Source organism: Heliangelus exortis, chromosome 21 (genome assembly GCF_036169615.1).
Source record: "Heliangelus exortis chromosome 21, bHelExo1.hap1, whole genome shotgun sequence".
In the NCBI taxonomy this organism is placed as follows: domain Eukaryota; kingdom Metazoa; phylum Chordata; class Aves; order Apodiformes; family Trochilidae; genus Heliangelus; species Heliangelus exortis.
Genome location: NC_092442.1, coordinates 1,639,745 through 1,661,933, shown reverse-complemented (window position 1 = coordinate 1,661,933; position 22,189 = coordinate 1,639,745). Strand labels below are relative to the sequence as shown.

Sequence of the window (22,189 nt, the reverse complement as noted above, 5' to 3'; positions counted from 1 at the left end):
TATTCAGTTCTTGCAAAGATTTACTATGAATCATAGAATCATAGAATCCTAGGGGTTGGAAGGGACCTGGAAAGATCATCTAGTCCAACCCCCCCTGCCAGAGCAGGGTCCCCTAGAGTACATCCCCTAGGAACGTGTCCAGGTGGGTTTTGAATGTCTCCAGTGAAGGAGACTCCACAACCCCCCTGGGCAGCCTGTTCCAGGGCTCTGTCACCCTTACAGTAAAAAAATTTCTTCTGATATTCAACTTGAACCTCCTATGCTCCAATTTACACCCATTACCCCTTGTCCTATCACTGGTCACCACTGAGAAAAGCCTAACTCCATCTCCCTGACACTCACCCCTTACATATTTGAAAACATTGATGAGGTCACCCCTCAGTCTCCTTTTCTCCAAACTAAAGAGACCCAGCTCCCTCAGCCTTTCCTGATAAGGGAGATGTTCCACTCCCTTAATCATCTCAGTAGCTCTGCCCTGGACTCTTTCAAGCACTTCCCTGTCCTTCTTGAACTGAGGGGCCCAGAACTGGACACAATACTCCAGGTGTGGCCTCACCAATGCAGAATAGAGGGGGAGGAGAACCTCTCTTGACCTACTAACCACACCCTTTCTAATGCACCCCAGGATGCCATTGGCCTTCTTGGCCACAAGGGCACATTGCTGGCTCATGGGCATCTTCTTGTCTACCAGGACCCCCAGGTCTCTTTCACCTACACTGCTCTCCAGCAGCTCAGCCCCCAACCTATACTGGGACATCGTGTTGTTCTTCCCCAAATGCAAAACTCTACACTTCCCCTTGTTGAATTTCATCATGTTTCTCCCTGCCCAACTCTCCAGCCTGTCTAAGTCTCTCTGAATGGCAGCACAGCCTTCTGGTGTGTCAGCCACTCCTCCCAGCTCAGTGTCATCAGCAAACTTGCTGAGGGTACATTCTAGACCCTCATCCAAGTCGTTGATGAAGATATTGAACAACACCGGTCCCAGTACCGACCCCTGAGGGACTCCACTGGTCACACACCTCCAACCAGATTCTGCCCCATTGACTACAACTCTCTGACTCCTTCCTTTCAACCAGTTCCTGATCCACCTCACTACCTGATCACCAAACCCATACTTGATCAACTTATCTACAAGGATGCTGTGAGAGACGGTGTCAAATGCTTTACTGAAATCAAGATAAACCACATCTACCGCTCTTCCATCATCTATCCACCACCCAGCAAAAGCCAGGGGAAACAGCAGAGATGCTGTGCACATGGAAGGAAAAACAAGATGTGTGTTCCCATGTGTTGTACCAGGACTTCCCAGTGAGCAAGCACAGCAGTCAGTCTGAAACACTGGGATTTGCATCATCACTACTGCTGGCATCATAATTCCAGGCTAATAGGAGAAAACAAACATCAGTTTGAACAACTGATTGCAGAGCAGTTGTGAAATGAGCTGAAGCAGCAATGGTTTTAGTAAAAATGTATTTCTCATCTTAAAACCTCCTATTTGCATTTAAAAGAGAATCTCTTCCTTCCTCTGCAGATCACTCCCCTGCTTTGTGCCCTGGAATCCCACCTCCACACCACATTTAGCTCTTCAGACCTGAAACTTCTGCTTTCTCTGCAATACCAGAACACCAAAAAATGCAAGAATGGAATACAGTTATTTACCCATTACACAGGGGCTTAGTTAATGACAGTTGATAAGGTCTGCCTGGAGGCTTGGGGACAAGAAAAGTCAGTTTCCATTTATAGCTACAGCCAATGTCACTTTTTGGGTTTTGTTTTTTTTTTTCCCCCCCACAGAGACTGATGCACTGAAAACATCTTTACTGCCAAGTAGCTTCTTAACAGTGTACCCACACTTTCTAAAAATAATAGAAAAAGCCAAAATAAGATGACACTGCTTACTTCCTATTAGAATGATAAGCAGGCAAAAAAAAAAAACCCAAACCAATAAAGAAATATTTCTTCTCGAGTATGAGAAACCCTTAGTGTTGCTTTTTTAAGACCTGATTTTTATCCATTTTTTGAGGTCATGGTATGCAGCTGCCTACCTCATTTCTCCAACATCTTTTGGCCCATTTCAACTGAGTCTGACAAAGAAGGGAAAGCTGAAAAGCCAGAAGGAGTTACAAGAGCTCTGCACAACTGACCACACGTGGCAGCCCTTCCTCTCCTCCTGGCAGCACTGGACTCCTCCTCTAGCTGAAGGTCACACAATTTGCAGGCTCTGTCTTGGGCTACACCTGGGAGAGGCAATGCCTGGAGCACATCCAACAGGACTTTTGGGGAAGAGGGATGGGGGCTCTGGTCAGAGGGTGAAGGGCTCAGGAAGAGTGAGGAAGTGTCCTAAGGCCCAGGTTTCCCAGAGAAGCTGTGGCTGCCCCATCCCTGGCAGTGTTGAAGGTTGGATGGGGCTTGGAGCACCCTGGGCTGGGGGAGGTGTCCCTGAGCATGGAGGGGGTTGGGACAAGGTGACCTTTAAGGTCCCTTCCAGCCCAGAGCAGTCTGTGAGTATCTGAAGCTGATGGAGCTCAGCTTTCTTCTACCCAAAGAGCTGAGAGCCATAAAAGCTTCTCAATCCCCCAGGTAGAGAAAGCCAAGAAGTGATTAAAAAGTAGGAATGTCACCTCTGCACAGGCACTATAGGAAGCAACCTAAGGCCAGCAATTATTTTATGGCAACACTCATGTACATGTATTTTATCATCCCTGCTTCATGAAAATTATTTTCTGAAAATAACTCTGAGCAGCAAAGGAGGGAAACCAAATGCATGCATGGCTAAAAGTATTTTGCTTTGCTTCATGATGCACCCACCCAGCTCATCTGTGAGCTTTGGAAGGCCCTCCAGTTTTACACTTCAGGAAATTGGACAATAACTTCAAATTCAAGAAAAGCCATTTTAAGATTAGCAAAGCATCACTTAAACCACAAGGAAAGCAAATCACCTGAGGTAGAATTTAAGAGCCAGGGAATTTCACCTTTTCTACAGTAATTTTCTGTTTGTTTGCAACTCTAAAGGAACCAGTGGGGGGCCTCCACTGAAATGTGACTGAGCATCCTCAGCAATGTTCTGTCAAATGGCTGTTGGCTTCACCCCCTTACCTGGCCAGGTTTCTGACAAGGAAGCTGTAAAAGGCTTTGCAAAGGCTGTAAAAGATGACAGTAACTCACAGTTGGAATAAACCTGGAAAAACAACAGGGAGTTCTGAGCTAGGTGGGGCATGGCTGAAGGTGCTGGAATGAAAAGGCATCCTGACTGGTAGAGCCCTTTCACCAGTCTGAGAAACTGGGAGGGGGGGAAAAGGGAAGGAGAGGAGTGTAGAAAAGGAAAGTATAGCTTTAACTTGTGGCCTGCTAATGACAGGAGAATTATTTCTGTCTTTCACAAAGATCTAGGCTGTAATACAGAGTTCAGCTAATGAACACATTAATAGGTAAGAAATATGCAGCCCAGGACAGCTCATAAATTACATTATTTGCAATTCAAAAGGTTAGACAGAAGGGGACTCTAAGCTGAACCAGATCAGTGACCTCAAATGGAGACAGCAACTGCAAAAAACATAAAATAGCAGCTCTCAATAAAAAAGACATGACTGATTGCTGTGGATTTTAGTTTTATTGCTTGTAACTGCAACTTTTTGGTGGGTGAGGAATGTGAACTTTAAAACTGATCTCTAAGTATGTGATTTATTAGGAAGAAACTGATAAAGTCTTCAAGGATAGATGCTTAAACTCATAGCTACATTCTGCAAATACAAAATACAAAGTGAGTCAAATGTAAATCATAAATCAAAACAGCTCTTGGGGACTGCAAAAATGAACACTGGTCAGTTAATTTATCAGGCAGTTAGAACTGCAGCAGAAAAACTCCCTCAAAAACTAGAGGCAAGGCAGAAACAGATGCAAAATATGAAATAGTGGTTCCAATAAACAGAGTACAATAGAAATATGTCAAGATATGGGGAAAGCAGCAGCCCAGAGTGCTGGAGGCAGTCCCAATGTATGTAGCAAATTGTCCTAACTTTCCAGCAAGAACATCTGAAGCTTCCTGCTTTTTAGCAAATAAACAAAGATAATCCCTAAGCTTTAGCAATCAGGGTACTCCAGACATCTTTGTGACATCCTAGGGAGGTGGGGACCCCCAGAATTAACTCACTGTGCCAAGGTTTTACAGTCATACAGAAGATGATCTTCCACAGGGAGCTGCAGAACAGGAAAGGAGATCCAAGAGGAACCCAGCAGAACCATTTCCACAGGCAAAAAGGATTATGAAACTGTTCCCTAAGAAACCCCAGAGGCAGAGCCAGCCAGGTTAGCATTAACACCTCACTAACAGGCACACTTGATATAAAATAGACAAGGGGACACTCGTGTGATCCCTTCCACATATGCAAGGTGTTAATTCCCAAGTGACAGACATGGTAGTGTGGAAAAACACCATGGGAAGAGCTGGAGCCACAGGAGATGGAGGTGCAAGGCACAGAGTGGTGTGATCAGTGCACACCTGGGAATAACTGGAAGAGTTTGGATCCAGGAGAATGTTATGAGCTTGCTACCAGCTGTGGGCTAAGTTACCAGTTAGCTGAGATTTTTATGTTAGGAAGAGCATGTAACAAACAAAACTATAAATCAATCAGTAGATATTGGTGTCTATAAATGTGCAGTGAACCACACAACATGGATTTAGTCTCCTTTTTGAATTTTAGATTCTGCATGAACACAACAGGGGATTCTGATGAAGTAGAGAGGAGTCCATGCCTTCCTGCCCTCTGACTTGGTAGGAGTTAATCCATCACATCTGCCAGCACAATTAGCCTTGAAAATGGTGATGGGCTACAGTCAGTGTGGCCAGGAGTAGCCATCTCTTGTGGTCTTGCAGTTCAGAGAAGTGAAAGTTATTCCAAGTCACCTGCTGCAAAAAGGGAGGTGAAAACTCAGGGACACAACTGAGACACAGCTGAGTACATTCCCCTAGAAGTGACTGGGAAGAGCCTGTTCCAACATAATCAGACTAAATATCTAGCAGAAGGGTTTTTTTGTTTGTTTTTTTTTTTAAAGAGGCCACTCCCAAATAGCTAGAAGATAATATGGCAGGAAAAGAGGTTGGAAGTTACCAACGTGTAAACCAGCTCTGGCTTGACAATAAGGAAACAACCTGACAGTCACAGCTTTGAAAAGCAACTATTCCAACATGTTGTTTCCCTGTTCTGCCTTCTGTACTGTCTGCTCATCTTGAAGTGCCCTGGAAGACCAAAGCTAAAACAAGAAAGAGAGGTTCTTGCTCATTTAAAATAGGTATTTATAATTTAAATACCTATTTGCATTTAAAAGAGGTAACAGCTTAGTGATGCTACACACAGAACTTCAGTGTTTTGTCAGGATTAATCCTCTGCCTGGCTCTTGTTTTTTCTCTCTCATGTCTGATTTAATGGCCCCATTCTCTTCCAACATATTCTGTAGCTTCAGGAGCAGCAAAAGCCACAGAAGTCTCAGCTCACCACAGAGTAGTTTAGGGCCACAGAAAATGCCTGTGAGAAACCAGTTTCTACACTGGCACATCATCATCATCAAAAAAAAAACCCCAACCCTGGTACATTTAAAGTAGCTCAGTAGTGTCAAGGGATTGGCCTCTGAGCAACATAAAAAGATGTCAGATAGTTACAGAATGGTGTTTTCACATAATCAGAGCCAAAGCTGCTGCTGAAGATTGTCCTTTAGGTATTCTAACAAGGACAAACACAAACACCATCAGTTAGACCCACTAATAACCTCTGTTATTAGAGAAAAACTGCAAAGGGATCAGGCTGCTTCCACACAGGGCAGGGGATCCAGTCTGTACTCCACCTCAAGTCTGAGACATTCTGCTTTAGAGCTGGAAAGCTCTAAACATCCCATTTGGAGACTGCTGCTGAATCACTGCTGCATGACAAGATCCACAGGATATAACCAGAGGTAATCACAATAGTAAGGAAGAAGCAAATGAGCTGTATTAATACTTTATTTATATCATTACTGGAGCATCCAAATGAAGTCCCAAATAAAAGGACTATGTCCAGACTAGCAGGTACTAAACTAGCAAGCAGCTGTGCCAGGGGCTGCCTCAGCACATCTCAAAAACATTTTTATGCCCAAGAGTAAAACTAATCCAGAGCTCCTGAGTGAACAGAAATATTCACACTACTGTATCTTGACTCCTACCTATCCTCTTCCAAATACAGGACCTGTGCATGATGTTCTCAGGCCTGCAGCAACAGTTTGTTGAGCAGGGCTGAAGTGGAAGTGCAAACATGGGAGTAGCTTCACCCCCTAGAAAAATGAAAGGGAGCAACAAGACATGCCAGTCATGAAAATTCATATTTATACCAATATGCTATGCTATGGCATACTAATATGCAATATTTATACCAATATGCTATGCTTTAGACCCCTGAGCTGTGGTTTAAAAAAAAATACTTCAGTCCTGTCTTTCTACACCACGTTTTTGGATCTCACCACCTGCAAAGAGACAGTTTGAGACAAAAATACTGATTTATCAGCTATTTAGATGCCTACAGGTAGGTGTCCTGGAGACTCTCATAGCTCTGCTCTGGATGTTTAGGTACTGAAGCTGTTTTGTAGATCTGGCTTTGTTGCTAGCATTGCTTTTATTAGTGCTCATGTTAGAACAGCTGAGCAGGGCTTAAGTGGAAGGGCAAACATGGGGGTAGCTTCACCCCTAGAAAAATGAAAGGGAGCAACAAGACATGCCAGTCATGAAAGTTCTTTATACCAATGTGCTATACACTTTACTGAAGTTTGGTTTTAAAAAAAAAAAAAAACAAAAAAAAAAAAACTTCAGTCTTGTCTTTCTACACCATGCTTTTTGGATCTCATCACCTACAAAGAATACACAAAAATACTGATTTATCAGCTATTTAGATAACTACAGGTAGATGTCCTGGAGACTCTCATAGCTTTGCTCTGCATTTTTGGGTACTGAAGCTGTTTTGTAGATCTGGCTTTGTTGCTAGCATTGCTTTTATTAGTGCTCACATTAGAACTAATTGCTCCTGTGGTGATGCAGTGGAGACCAGGAAATTTGGAGTGCATCTCTCACCAGTAAGGAGCCACCTAGGAGAGGTGACAGGCAAACAAAGGAAGCTGCTGCCTCCAAAAGCTGGACTTGAGGCTGAAGCCAAGCTGCAGATCAAGAGGGGCCACATGGGAGGTCATTTCACTTGCCTGCAGATGATGGAGGATATCCAAAAGGGCACAGTAAACCACATACCAAAGAGATGGTAATGTGATGCTTTTAGATGTCCTTCCCAGCCAAAATGATTCCTTGATCCAAAGGATCCATCCCCTGCCATAGGGACTTTTTGGACCTGGTGTGCTTCTCCTTCATGAGGAAGAGCTGTGCCCATTACAAACAACCAGATTCTGAGTACTCTTGAAGTTACACATTCTTGCAACCTGTGGCTGGATACCAGTACCAGTAAGAAGAGGGAAAGATGCTGGGGCAAAGCCTCTAGCAGAACCTGGAGCTGGCCCAATCCTAATGCATTGTTAAGATCAGCACAGAAACCTGGAGCCAGCAGGAAGGAAACAAAAGCTCCTAAAAATAAAGTATCATCCAAGATGAACCATCTACAGATGCAAGGTGGCCTCACCTCAGGCCTGGCACCAAAGAAGGACAAAGCAGCAGGACTGGGAGAGCTGACAGACAGCTGAGAAGCAGCAGGATTACACTCCTGTGTGACCCAGATGTCCATGGTGCAACAGCTGTACCAGTGGAAATGCTGGCAGAGACAACTGGGATTACTGGGGAACAGTCAGCTCTTGGCAGATGGCATAGAACACCCAGGCTGGGTAAATCTTTCAAAATCCAGAGCAGGTGACCAAAAAGGTGTTTGTGTCAGGCAGCTCTTCCAGAAGTTTCCTTCTGATGGGCAAAAGTACAACCTGGTGATGAGGCCTCTTCTGGTTTTTGTTTTATAAACAAATCAGCTCATTTCAAATGAGAATGAACTCCTCAGAGCTGACACTGAGCCTCAAGGAAAACTTCCATGACACAGATAAATACACAAAGGGCACTTGAGACACCCCAGGAACAAATCTCCTGTTCAGGATGGATGGTAACCCACAGCAGCCCAGAGAGTAAGGAGGAACACTTCATCCTGCCCAGCTCATCTCCAAGCAGAACTGAGGATCACACAATCCACTTCAGCAGGACCAGCACCTAAACCAAAGGGGTAGGGGACAGGGCAGGACACACAAATCCATGCTTGTCCATATTCTGCACATGAGCAGGGACTCAACATCCCTTCTGTGCCTAAAAGAAAGTTACACAAGCTCAGCCTGACACTGCAGGTTACCCAAGTTACAAGCTATGTGCACAAGCACAAAGAGCTCTGCCTTGACTGAAACCCAGCATCTCACTGGGATGTGGGGCTGGCAGCCACCTGAATTAGCAACACTTCAAAAAATGTATCACCTGACCCACTTTTAATTAATGACCATTCTTCAACACTCAACACAACCCATACTAAATTAAAAAAAAATATTAAAAAGCATTGCTGCAATTTGCAATTATAATTTTATTATCATTCTAACCTTTCTTTCTTAGGGTAAGAAGGTGCATGAGATATGTGCAGGAGCTCAGGAACCCACATGATGAAAGTCACAATGAATTAAAGTCACAGGAAACCCAACTCCAAGGCCTCTGTCACTGAACTCTTGTTATTTTGATAACTCTTGTAATGTTAGCAAGTGCTGAGGCCACATCCTTCTTAAACCTGGCACACAAATTTCCACCAATTTAGCCCACTAAATTATACTCATGACTGAAATAAGCAGCAGCTTTGAAGCCTGATCTCTCCAAAATATGAAAACTCCTCATATTTACTTCAAAATATATAAAGGAGCTGGGGGAAAAGTGGAAGACTGGAGATATACACTGGCTGGTCACAACAGTCAGACACAACCAGAGGAATGCTCTGTAACTACACTACAATCCTCATGTTAAAATAAAACTAAGAGACACACGAGTGGCAACCTAATTCTCAAGGTACTCAGCACCCCATGTTCCAGAGACTGATATCACAGCTGGATTTTTAAAGGTTAAATTCTAACAGCAATTTAAAAATCTCTTGGAAGCCTCAACTATTCATAAAGGAACAAAAGGGGTCCAGCTCCTAACTTATTAAGCACAAAAAATGTGGCCTTCCTGGATTTTTCCTACTGAAAATGGCAATTAACCATGTCTATTGCCAACTTTCATATTGAAGTGAAGAAACAGGGAGAAAGGAGCTGCTGCCTTCACAGTTCTAAGTTTTAGATCAAAAGATAACACACTATAAACCTGCATTAATCCAACTCTGTCAAAGGCAGTGATGGAATCAGCCCTGTCAGGAATATGTAATGCTATTAATCCTCAAAAGTGGAGTCCTGAAGTCAAGTTTTCTGGAATTATCAACATCTCTGCCAGCAACAAAGCCAGCATGGAAACTCCCCAGGAAATACAGGGGACATTTCATTACAGTGAAACCCTGAAAGCCAAGACTGAGGTAAACTGGCTTTATTCAGGTGTACAGCTCAATGGGCAGCAGGAAGCAGGATGCAAACTGTTTTCTAAGTGGGTGTTGTTTAACCTCAGCCTGCCAGTTCTAAAGCACTGCCTGGGTATCTTATAACTGGAATAAAATCAGATTATCAGAAATAATGCAAGATTTAAACACATTAACATATCTATAGAAACCATATCTGCTCCACATGATGCATGGAAGCCAGTGCTTCCCATGGGACAGAACCAGAAACACTGACTTAGCCAGGAAGATCAAATGTGAAATCCCAGTAATTTCAGACTCCTGACCAAGAGATGTGCACAAAAATATTCAGTACAGCAGGATCCATGACACCACTTTACTGGCAGTAAAACTAAGGATCTCAGGGAAGCCATTTAATAAACAACAGCACAAAAAGGGAAAAAAAAAAAAAGTCAGGTGAAAAGCTGAACTTCCCCCCCTAATTCAGCTGACAGTTTTTCATTAATACCAGTATCAGAACCCCACTCCTGTAAAAAAATTAAAAATCAGTTCATTTTGCTCAGTGAGGTCATAATTCTGCATTATTATGTGTTATCTCTTACAATGCAAAACCAGGTGAAGTCACTGTCCAAGCAAGTAGGACATTGGCAAAAACCCTGAGCCCTACCCCAAACTGGTGACCTCAACAAAAACCCCCCAGGAGGATTTTAGCTAACAGCAAAAGCAAATGTTTGTTTCACAATAAACACAGGTGCTTTCCAAGCAGTATTTAATTAGTCAAGCCAGGATATTTTACAGCTGCTGCTTTTAAACTCCCCCCCCTCAAGCCTGTTTCTTCTCTCATACCCTGCTCTTGACCTGCACCTGCTCATCTCCCTTTCCATGGGCAGATAAAGGAACACCTCATTATTTATTAAGGATTGCCCTTCAACACCTTCTTAAATAAGCCCAGCAGTGCTTACCCAAAGAGTCACTGCATCTTTGAAACCTAACTCCTAAAAAGACTGTCCTGCTCTCAATGGGTCATGTTTTATGAACATAAAGTTTCCACTTTATACTACTTTAAAAACAAAATTAAACAAAAACCACACCCTAGGTGGACTTAAGTGAGAACAGAAGTAGTGCAGATGTAATTCTAAGGCATTATGGTATTGATACCTGTTTCAGCTATATAAAAAAATTCAAATCTTGTAAAAAATATGCATCTCCTTTACCAAGGCATGAAGTGATCTGAAGGACCATGACTGTGTGAGCAGAGAGAAGTCCACCTGTCCCACCCAGCCTTCACAAGAGAAAAAGTCAGAGGAGGGAATACATGAGAAAAAATTAACATGCACTAAGAAATGCAGGATGTGCTGTAAGGGTGGACAGTCTAAATCTTATTTTACTAATCTATCACAATACCCAAGAAAAAAATTAACATTTGCAGTGACCACCATTACTGATCATTTTCATGTTCTTAGAGAGATGGTTTTGCCACTACCAGCACAACTACAGCAAGTAGCCACAACATGTGGAACTTTGCTCCCCAGAGTTACTATTATTCTAGTCAGTTATCAGTATTACTGCAATACACAGTAAGCAGCTTGTGAAATACAAAAACCTTACAAAATTTAACAAAATCCTTCTGAAAATCTTTCCTGGAATTGATGAAGCCTCTTCCTCTTTCAGTTCCAACTGCAAAGACATTTCTCTCATACACAGCAATACAGGCAACTTCTGCCTTGGCCTTGGCAAGTTCTTTACACTAGAAAGAGAAAACCAAAAAGCTTTTGTTAGCATAGTTAAGAGTACAGTTAAGAGAAATGCATGTGGTATCATCTAAAACAGAACTGCTGGTCCCAGCATCCACCCTTCAGAAGGTCCTGAAAGTTACACCAGCACTAGGAAAGAGGAATATATACATCTGAATATATTCACCAGCAATCTCAGAAGCACTGGGGCTGCAGTAGTGAAATTAAGGCCTTGTCTAGACTCAGAGATTGGACTGGTTTTAATTAAAGGAATTTATGACACTAATCCGTGTGAAATTCTCACTTCTCTCTTAGCTGATCACGTTGAGTGCCTCCCTCCAGCTTTCACACAGAGCATCCAGGAGTTCCCTTCACTCCCAGCACACTTTTCCCACCCCATTTTCTGTTCAGACAGGTTGGGTGCCAGCAGGGAGCCTGCCTGCTGCCTGCACTCTGCCCTGTCCTGCCTGCTGGGCTCAGGCAAATTCCTCCTGAGTGGAAGGACTGCACCTCCATGTGTGCTGCTGGGAGAAATCTGTGGCCAAGGAGTAAGGCAGGGAGCCTGCAGAGCAGAGAGAGAGCAAAGATCCCAAGAAAAGCAGCAAGATCATCAAGAAGTGATCACAGAAAGTTAAACTCTGCTAGGAACTTGGGTATGAGGAGTGTGTTGCAACCTTCAAACACAGCAACAATTGCAGCATGAGGGGTAAAAGTGATATAATGCCTTTAGGAACTGAGTAATGCCCATTGAAAAAATAGGCTTATAACCATCCCACTCTAAGTTTCACTGCTAAAAAGAAAAATCTTTCATTCAATAAAACAATTTTAAGCTCTGATGAGTCAGGACATTCCCACCCACAGCCCTGCCAGCCTCAAACCCCACCATGCAAAGGTGAAGTAGCTTCTACAAAGCTTTTTTTTTTTTTTTCCTGAAAATGTTTGGTTGATCTGGTACAGCAGCTGAGCACAAGCCTCAAGACCACTTACTCCAGATGACAAAGACCAGAACATCCTCTTGCCTTTCAACCACTCTACCTGAGCAATCAAGAAATATTTCCTGGTTACTGGACAGAATAAGCTTTAAAACCACCACACCAAGATACAAAATGACTGCCAAGAAGACTGTCAGCAAGATTTTCCACCAGCAAACTGGTTGGACACCATGCAGCAAGGTAAGGAGATAATATTACACCTTTCCTGTTTGTCAGGGGGAGGCAACACCTTGGTGTAACCCTCCACCTGCCAAGACAGAGCTGTGACACAGCTGCTTAACTTTGCTACTAACCATTGACTCAAGTGCTGACATGAGGAATGTTATCACCATTCTGCTTTCAGTAGTGTCCTCATCATAGATAGGTGCTGCTGAGGTGGTAGTTTGGGCCATTTTCCTCCTATAAAATGAAATAATAATAATAATTTAAAAACTGTTCACACAAGAAAATGAAAAGCTTTCACTGAAGTGAAAAAAAAAAAAAATTCAAAAACCCAGAACACACCCCACCACACACAAGCAAATGCAAAGGTAATAATTAATGAATTTACTGGCTGAATTTACAGCTATTTTTCTTCCTAAGCTTGTTTGCAGCTCCAGCAGCCTATATACACACAGCAAAAACCACAGGCATCAAGGTACAGGAAAAAAAAAAAAAGGCAAATCATAGCTATAAAACAAGTGTTAAAAGAATCCTTCCTGTAATTATCACAGCCAAGATCAAACCCAACCCCACCACCTTGTCCCAGAATCACAGCCTCAGAGACTGCAGTATCAGTAACCAGAAAATAACACTCTTGATCCTACAACTGAAGGATTTGTGAATGACTCCAAGGCTAAGTAGTAAAAATGAGGGTGCTAAAATTCAAAACTGAATTTCAGTAGTGACACAAAAGAGATTTCAACCTATTTTCTCTGTGTCATTCAGGAGATGTTCAACTTATCAAAAAGCAGAGTCCAAAAAGAGCCCCATGACACAAAATAACCAAACAAAATGGGATTTATATATATATATGTAAATATATATATATATACACATATAAATATATATATATAATGCTGATTCAAGAGCCACATACAGGGTGAAATGATGTAGACACATTGAAAATTTGAGTTTCTTGATTCAGCAGATTCAAAGCTATTTCCAATTAACAGATTTCTCTGGACACCTACTTATTTCCATAAGTATTCCTCTGGCTCCCCAGCTTAGTTTACACTGTTTAAAATGTATCGAGCCTGGCTCCATTAGCAAAATCTCATCAGGACTAGAAAAGATAAAATGCTAATAACACTGGCTGCCAGACAGCTAATGCAAACTGATAGCAAACACAAGAATTCCAGGAAATTTGAATACAAAGGGAAGACCCAAGCTACCAAATTTGCAAACCTCTGGCAATAATTGATAAAAAGGAGGAAGTTTTTACTCTATAAAAAGCCAGAGGAAAAGGGGAAATCGGCAACAAGCAGCAGCAGGGGAAGAAGAGGCAGTGGTGGAGTATTCACCAGGCCAGGAACTTGCCTGTGACTAAACAGTGAAAAGCTTAATTGCTCTCCTCTTAATAGCCCTTTCCCACAGGCGACTCATTTATTTAAAAACCTCTCCTCTTGCAAACTTTTCTCCCATTAGAAAGCTCTCTTTGCAAGCTGGTGGCATTTTTCCCCCCTGAAATAGTTCATTGGAATTTGCTGAAATCATAAAATGTTACCTTTTGCAATCTGTGCGACGTGTACGAGCAGAGGTTAATAAATATATAATAAATATATCCTCCCAAATAAAACATAAAATAATAATTATGGACTGTGACACCGGGCAGCCTGGCTCTCTGCTCCGGTGGATGCTCAGCTGGGCTCCACCCCCGGCTGCTTTTGGTCCGAAGTTCTCGATCCCATCTCACCAGCTCCAAGTCCTTGTTACAAATTACATCCCATAAAATTGAGCAGGACACACCAATTAATGAATCAATCGGAATTTAACAAGAAACGACAAACAATAACAGCGCTGGGCACCCGGGAGTCTCTGCTCCTCAAGGCTGTGCCACTTCCTTAAAGTTTCTTGGGTATTCATGGCCCTTTATGGCCGTGTGAGCCCGATGTTGCCGGGAAAGCTGGAAATCTGTCGAGGATACTGATTCTTCTTGAGCAGACCCAGCCGACAACACTAATTCTTCTTCTGCAGACACATCTTGTGTTTGGTTCACAGAATCCTAGAATCCTAGAATGGGCTGGGTTGGAAGGGAGCTCAGAGCTCATCAAGTCCAACCCTTGCTCCACTCCCCCCGTGGTTCCCAGCCCATGGCACTGAGTGCCACATCCAGGCTCTTTGGAAATATCTCCAGGGATGGAGAATCCACCCCTTCCCTGGGCAGCCCATTCCAATGGCTGAGCACCCTCTCCAGAAAGAAATTCTTTCTCATGTCCAACCTAAACCTCCCCTGGCACAACTTGAGACCTCTTGTGCCCTCTTGTCTTGCTGAGAGTTGCCTGGGAAAAGAGCCCAACCCCCCCTGGCTCCAACCTCCTTTCAGGGAGTTGGAGAGAGTGATGAGGTCTCCCCTGAGCCTCCTCTTCTCCAGCCTCAACACCCCCAGCTCCCTCAGCCCTTCCTCACAGCACTTGTGCTGGATCCCTTCACAGCCTCCTTGCTCTTCTCTGGACCTGCTCCAGCACCTCAATCTCCTTCCTGAGCTGAGGGGCCCAGAACTGGACACAGGACTCAAGCTGTGGCCTCCCCAGGGCTGGTTAACCCCTTTCTACACTAATTCTTATGCAGACACATCCTGTGTTTTGGTTAACCCCTTTCTACAAAGTTTATCTCTGAGAGCCTTTAAACACCATTACACAGCATTTTGTCACAATACACTTTTTCTCTCTAAAGTCCACTCTGCAGTTCACATCCTGATCTTCTTTCACGACTTCTCTCTTGCCTTTATAAGTAAAGGCACTAAAAATTTTCTACTTGGGTTAAATGAACAAACATTGTATGTAAGTTGTTACAATTTGCCACAGTCACACAATGGTTTTGGCACAGAACTTTGGGGATAATACTTCTATTTTATAAACAAAGTTACATAGGTTAAATGAACAAATATAACTTTATATGTAAATTGTTACAAGCCCATCGGGGTCAGCACTTGATGGTGGCATGAAAATGAGTGACAGGAGCCATCAGTGTGATACCAAACATCAGCGAGTTGCTGCTGAGCCTTGCCTACTTTTATATTGGTTATTACAGAGGGTTCAGGCACTCGAAGTCCCAAGCAGACAGGTTATAGCAAAGTCTCCAGATGAAGCAGAGCCTCTAATTGGTTACTGTAATCTTCCTTATCAGCAGGATGTTATCTACATTCTTCTTCCTGAAAGCTGTTAAACTTATTTTGCTTCAAGGGCAGAGTGCTAACTCATCTAGGCTGAAGTTTCCATTGCCTAAACACTATCTGCTACATTCAACTTATTCAAGACCAAGGAATAATCAGGATTTTTTAATGCTTCTGCGGGCAGAATTGTTTATAAAAGAATTAATATATTGAGAATGGAGCTTAAGAGGCTATTAAGAGAACATTTTTCTGCTGGAGTGTTGCAATTTATGTTTACATGTATCTACAGCAATAACCTGACCTGCCTGGAGGAAGAGGAAACTGGTCCTGATGTAGTTGTTACAGCTCCACCCACTGACCTGGAGAAAAATCAAAAGTCAAGGTAGCTCAGAGACATCTTGGCATTCATTCCACAACAGCTCTGTGAGACATCTTGCTGCTGCACAGAACCTGCACACACAACATGGGTTAAGTTCTCAGAGGTGACATGGACCCCAAAGTCAGGGCAGCACAAATAACTGCTGTGTGTGACAATACATGCTGGGAAAAAATGGCACTGTGTTGTTCTTCTGATAGGACTTGAAGCACTTCAGGGAGAGGAAAAAAAAAAAATCTAGCAGCAGTGCAAGCTCCCAACAGGCAGCTTGCAGCCTTCTGGCTCTCCAGACACAGACCAGCAAGGTTTAAACAGCTTTAAAGCTTCACTGTGGATAAACTGGCAGTGGCACCATCAGCAGATGTGTGAGGAGGCAGGAACTGGTTGGAGGTTGGAGACAGGAGGTTTGGTTGGACATCAGCATCCCCTGCAGTGAGGAGCAGGCAAACAGGTCCTTCCTAGAGCTGGAAAAGGAGCTAAACTTCAGGGGTGAATATAAAGGAGTAGAAGTTGAACAATGGTGACTGCTTCAGTGAACTGAGAGTGGGTCAGCTGGGCGTGCTGAGGCACAGAGTGATTCAGACACTAACGGGTTAAAATGAAGCTGAAGAGGAGCCAGCAGTGTGCCCAGGTGGCCAAAAAGGCCAATGGCATCCTGGGCTGGCTCAGGAACAGCGTGGCCAGCAGGTCCAGGGAAGGGATTCTGCCCCTGTGCTCAGCCCTGGGGAGGCCACAGCTTGAGTCCTGTGTCCAGTTCTGGGCCCCTCAGCTCAGGAAGGAGCTTGAGGTGCTGGAGCAGGTCCAGAGAAGAGCAAGGAGGCTGTGAAGGGATCCAGCACAAGTCCTGTGAGGAAGGGCTGAGGGAGCTGGGGGTGTTGAGGCTGGAGAAGAGGAGGCTCAGGGGAGACCTCATCACTCTCTCCAACTCCCTGAAAGGAGGTTGGAGCCAGGGGGGGGTTGGGCTCTTTTCCCAGGCAACTCTCAGCAAGACAAGAGGGCACAAGAGGTCTCAAGTTGTGCCAGGGGAGGTTTAGGTTGGACATTAGAAAGAATTTCTTTACTGAGAGGGTGATCAGCCATTGGAATGGGCTGCCCAGGGAAGGGGTGGATTCTCCATCCCTGGAGATATTTCCAAAGAGCCTGGATGTGGCACTCAGTGCCATGGGCTGGGAACCACGGGGGGAGTGGATCAAGGGTTGGACTTGATGAGCTCTGAGGTCCCTTCCAACCCAGCCCATTCTAGGATTCTATGATTCTATGAAGGAGGCCAGATGTAGAGACCCCATTATTCCACTCCTGTCTCTTTGTCACAGATAACAGGAGCTAACAATGTCTAGATAAGCATTAAACAAGAACTAAAAGCCAGTCTTTCAGTTTGCCAACTCTGTAAAGGCAAAAAGAACAACCTGAGGAAGACTCAGAGCCTTCCTCCAAAAGACCCCTGCCCACCAGGGGACGGTGTGCATGGGAAGAGGGGTGGAAACTTATGTGAAAAGCTGATTTAAATAACCTCCACCTCTCATATGCATGTTTTTATAATACATATATATAACTTTGTGCAATAAATAGCTGCCTACACTTAGCAAGGGTGTGCGAGATAGGAGGAGCAATCCCCCTGGCATTATCAGACCTGCTTTAGAACCTTTCCTGGGTTGGGAAGTTTGTTTTCACACCTCAAGACTGCCCAGGTTTATCCCCCAGAGGATAAGAGGCATCCTGCTGATTGCTTGTGGAGTATCAGAGGGGAAAGGGAAATTGTGGTGGGATGCAAATACATCAGTCTATGAGCAACGATTTTTGATACCTGATCGAGTTCTCAAGCTCATCTTTGGAACTCACTCAGGGTTGGGATGCTGACTGATTTTAAACACTATAACTTTTATGCTTTCTAAAACTGTAAATCCAGTATTAAAGATTAAATGCAACAGAACTACACATTTTCCCTTCCTCCCATGTCTCTACTCACTGTCTGATGCAATTCTGCATCAGTCCAACACCTCCCAAGCTAGCAGTGGCACAAACATCCACACCTACTCCCTTCTAGGCAGAGAAATCAAAAAGCAAAGTAAAAGCAAAAGTAAACTTTTCAACAGAGGTACCTTATTCAGAAAACAGACCAAGCAAATTCTACTGATCATTGGAAAGCTGTGGATGCACAAGCACATCAAAGAAGTGCCAGCTCAGGCCATCTCCCCCATGCAGAATTCCTTCTGTCCTTAAAAAGTGGTTTCTGATCCACAGGCACACAGCAATTCGAGTCAGGGAGCTTGGGCAAGGAATGGGGAGGAAAAGGGCTCAGACCGGTCCCAGTCTGATTCACTGCACAGCCAGCCCCACTGTAATGTGAGTAGAAAATAGAAAAAAATAGTAGAAAATAGAAGAAGGAAAAAAAAGAAGAAAAAAAAAAAAAAAAAAAAAAAAAAAAAAAAAAAAAAAGCCTCTTGCATCAGCAGAATCCTGGCTCCCCAGCTTAGTTTACTCTGTTAAAATGAATTAAACTCAAAATCCTGGCTCCCGGTTTCTGTGTACACTCTTTAAAATGTATCACACTTATTTCCACCAGCAGAACCCTGGCTCCGCCAGCATAGTTTACATTGTTTAGGAGTTCCCAAACTCACTTCCACCAGGAAAATCTCACCAGCAGACACCTCCCCACCCCTCTTTTGTCAGGACTAAAAAGATAAAATGCTAACGGCTCCTGATAAGCGCCAGAAGCTCGTGCAGATTGAGAGCAAATACAAGAATTCTGGGAAAACCTGAATAAAAGGGAGGACCCGCAACGACCAATCTGCAACCTCTGGCAATAACTGATGAGAAGGAACTTTGTGCTACATAAAGACAGAGGAAAAAGGGAAAAAATCAGAAGCAAGAAGGGAGGCGAGAGAAGGAGAGGAGAGGAGCAGCACACCAAAAGCCTAAGGAGACTTTCTTCGGAGGGTGAGAAACCTTAATCGTTTTCTTTCTTTCTTAATAGCCCTTTTCCTAGGGTGATTAATTTGTTTTAAAACCTGTTCTGCTTGTTTCTCTCCCACTATTAACCCCTTCCTAAGATTCCTTTCAAAAGCGGTGTCGTTTTTCCCTGAAATAAACCGCTGTAATTCGCTCAAAGAATACTTCTGGTTACTTTGCAATCTGTAGTTGGTGGATAATATTTCCTCACAAACAATATATAAAATATTAATAGTTATGGACCGGGACACCCACAAAGAGCTGCCCTGGCTCAACAGAGAGCACAGCACATCCTGAGCTGCCCTGCTGCTGCACATCAGGCCACAGCAGCTCAGAATCACCAGGTTAGGGTATCATTGGACTCCTAATAAAATAAATAAATAAAATAATAAAATAATAAATAATAAAATAAAAGAAGTCTTCCCGAAGTCAAGCCACAGTGCCTTGTATTTTTAGGATGCTCATACTTTAACCAGTTTGCCTGCTGCCAGATAAGTGTATTATAGCTTCAAGAGATGTCCTGTTACACCATGGCAGAACAAGAATAATTTTTTCCTATACACTTAACAGCAACCCACCCATGAAACTTTTTTTTTTTTCCCTCCCACATTTTTGCTAGTTTCTTCCTTTCAAAGAACAGTGTTTATTACTAGAAAGAGCAGGCTATGGGTCAGTAGCTGACCTGGCTGACATTCCAAGATCCAGCCCTTAAAACCTGTGTGACTTCCACTGCCCGAGGTAAATCCCATTGCAAAACCTTATAAAAAGCCACTTACAACAGATTTATTAATCCTAATCCCATAGTGCTAAAAAAGAATTTCTAGATCAGTCAATATTAGTTGTAATCACCTATAAATCCTTCCGTTTCACTGTGCCAAGATGAGTTCCTTGTAACAGTGAACAAAGCCTTGCAAAACACACTGGGGAGGCTGCTGAGGATGCAGCATTTGGCTGTTCCTGTGGTGGATAATTACAGGAAGGGTTGTTCTAACCCTGGTGTTAGTGCTATAATTTCCCATTTCTTTTCTCTACCTTGATGCCCGAGGCTTTTAAATTAAAAAGTGTGTAAATTAAAGTGTGTTTATCTTCCTAACCTTAAGCTACATCCCTTTCCACTCTGAGACACCAGGAATTAATGGGATGAGGTTCAACATTCCAAGTGCTGGGTCCTGCATTTTGGCCACAACAACCCCATGGGGAGCTCCAGGCTGGGCACAGAGTGGCAGAAAGGGAGCTGGGAGTCTGGATTGCCAGGAAGCTGAAGAGGAGGCAGCAGTGTGCCCAGGTGGCCCAGAAGGCCAATGGCATCCTGGGCTGGCTCAGGAACAGCGTGGCCAGCAGGTCCAGGGAAGGGATTCTGCCCCTGTGCTCAGCCCTGGGGAGGCCACAGCTTGAGTCCTGTGTCCAGTTCTGGGCCCCTCAGCTCAGGAAGGAGATTGAGGTGCTGGAGCAGGTCCAGAGAAGAGCAAGGAGGCTGGGAAGGGATCCAGCACAAGTCCTGTGAGGAAGGGCTGAGGGAGCTGGGGGTGTTGAGGCTGGAGAAGAGGAGGCTCAGGGGAGACCTCATCACTCTCTCCAACTCCCTGAAAGGAGGTTGGAGCCAGGGGGGGGTTGAGCTGATATCAGTGGGACAAGAGGGCATGGACTAAAGAATTTTTTCCTAATATCCAACCCAAACCTCCCCTGGCAGAGCTTCAGCTCTGCCAGGGGAGGTTTGGGTTGGATATTAGGAAAGAATTCTTTGCAGAGAGGGTGCTCAGCCATTGGAATGGGCTGCCCAGGGAAGGGGTGGATTCTCCATCCCTGGAGATATTTCCAAAGAGCCTGGATGTGGCACTCAGTGCCATGGGCTGGGAACCACGGGGGGAGTGGAGCAAGGGTTGGACTTGATGAGCTCTGAGGTCCTTTCCAACCCAGCCCATTCTGTGATTCTGTGATTCTTATGAGCCCTCAAAAAAAGTAAAGCATGATTCCAGCAAGTGTTATTTTAAAAGCCCCTGTGATCTCCTTCCTAAGTCTGCGTAATGTTACCAAGGAGGGACTGAAATATGAGTTTCACTCTTTCTAATGATTCCAATACAGACCAACACACAATCAGAAAATGTTAAATAAAATGAAAATGCAGTATACAAGTACCTCACAAGGCAACTGCATAAAAGTACCATCTAACCCAGTTTGGAGCAGTTAAGCAACCATTAGGCTAAAACCTCATTTCTGTATTAAAGCCAGGCAACCTCAGGGAAGAATTCACTCATTTTTTGTAGTTTTTAAGTATGCACTGTCCTTCTGCAGCAAGTAAGCATTTGTGAATTACTGTGGAAACCCTGCCAACAAAACAAACTATCAATCACAGCATGGCCCTGACCATCTGATAATTTGTCTTTACCAGTCTAATTATATTTACTTAGGCAGCATGACCACCATGTTGAATAAAAATTACTTCAGTTCTGTGCATCCATCAACCTTTAGACATAATATTTGAGAAATTAATTAGTCAAAAATCTACTGGTCAGTTAAATTGTCAGTTAGTGTGAACTGGTCCCTGGGATTTCTATGTCAGACTGCCATGGGCACAGGAAACAAAGGGCTCAAACCAAGCTCAAACCTCTCTCATTCCTCTAAAGTTCCCCAAAAGAACCAAACTGACACTAAACAGCCATTTGTGTTCCAACACCATGAAAAAATGGCCCATTCTGTATAGGGGTGGTATCTGAAGGACACAACTTCACAAAGTAAACCACCCTGTAAAACTCACCACCCCTCACTCTTCAGCAATAATCAGCCCATTCTATTTGGTCACTTAATTCCCTCAACCTTGTTCTCCCTTGTTCCTATTTATCCAGATTTTTGGTATTTAACCAACTGAACATGAACACCCATATCCATGGGCCCAATTCCCAGTGTTCTCCCTTGAATCAAAGCATTTGGGTCAATCCTACTAAAAGCCTCTCTCCACCCAGGATCCAAGCCCAGAAATAAAAGTCAATTCCATAAGAGTTTGGAAATACTTTTAGTCAAAAGGTAACTTTTAGTCAGAAAATCAGCAATTCACAGCTCTTCAACCCAAACATCTGTGGAAAGGTTCTTGATGGATAAGACAAAAGGCTGCTGCCAGCAGCTCCTGTGCAGGCTGTTATCAGAGACCAACCATCTAATTTACCTGCTGGGTTTGTGAGCCCTCTGTTGTTTCTTAAAAGATACTTTATAGGGTTTTGTTATTTTAATTGCAGTGCAAGTTAGACAAGCAGAAACAAATATTGGATGTAACTCAAAGCACAGACTAAAAGTTGCTCGTTATTATGAGATAT

At 43.6% G+C, this 22,189-nt stretch overlaps 1 protein-coding gene across 2 annotated transcripts in view; it reads right to left on the bottom strand.

Moving 5' to 3' along the window:
• Nucleotides 1-22,189, bottom strand: part of GTF2I (general transcription factor IIi) — a 70,616-nt gene that overhangs the window by 47,848 nt on the left and 579 nt on the right. For both annotated transcript variants that reach the window (XM_071765230.1, XM_071765229.1), the window contains exons 2-3: nucleotides 12,537-12,642; nucleotides 11,127-11,265 (exon numbers count right to left, since the gene is read on the bottom strand). In XM_071765230.1, coding sequence (XP_071621331.1) covers nucleotides 11,127-11,265; nucleotides 12,537-12,642 — 245 coding nt within the window. The remainder of the gene's footprint in view (nucleotides 1-11,126; nucleotides 11,266-12,536; nucleotides 12,643-22,189) is intronic.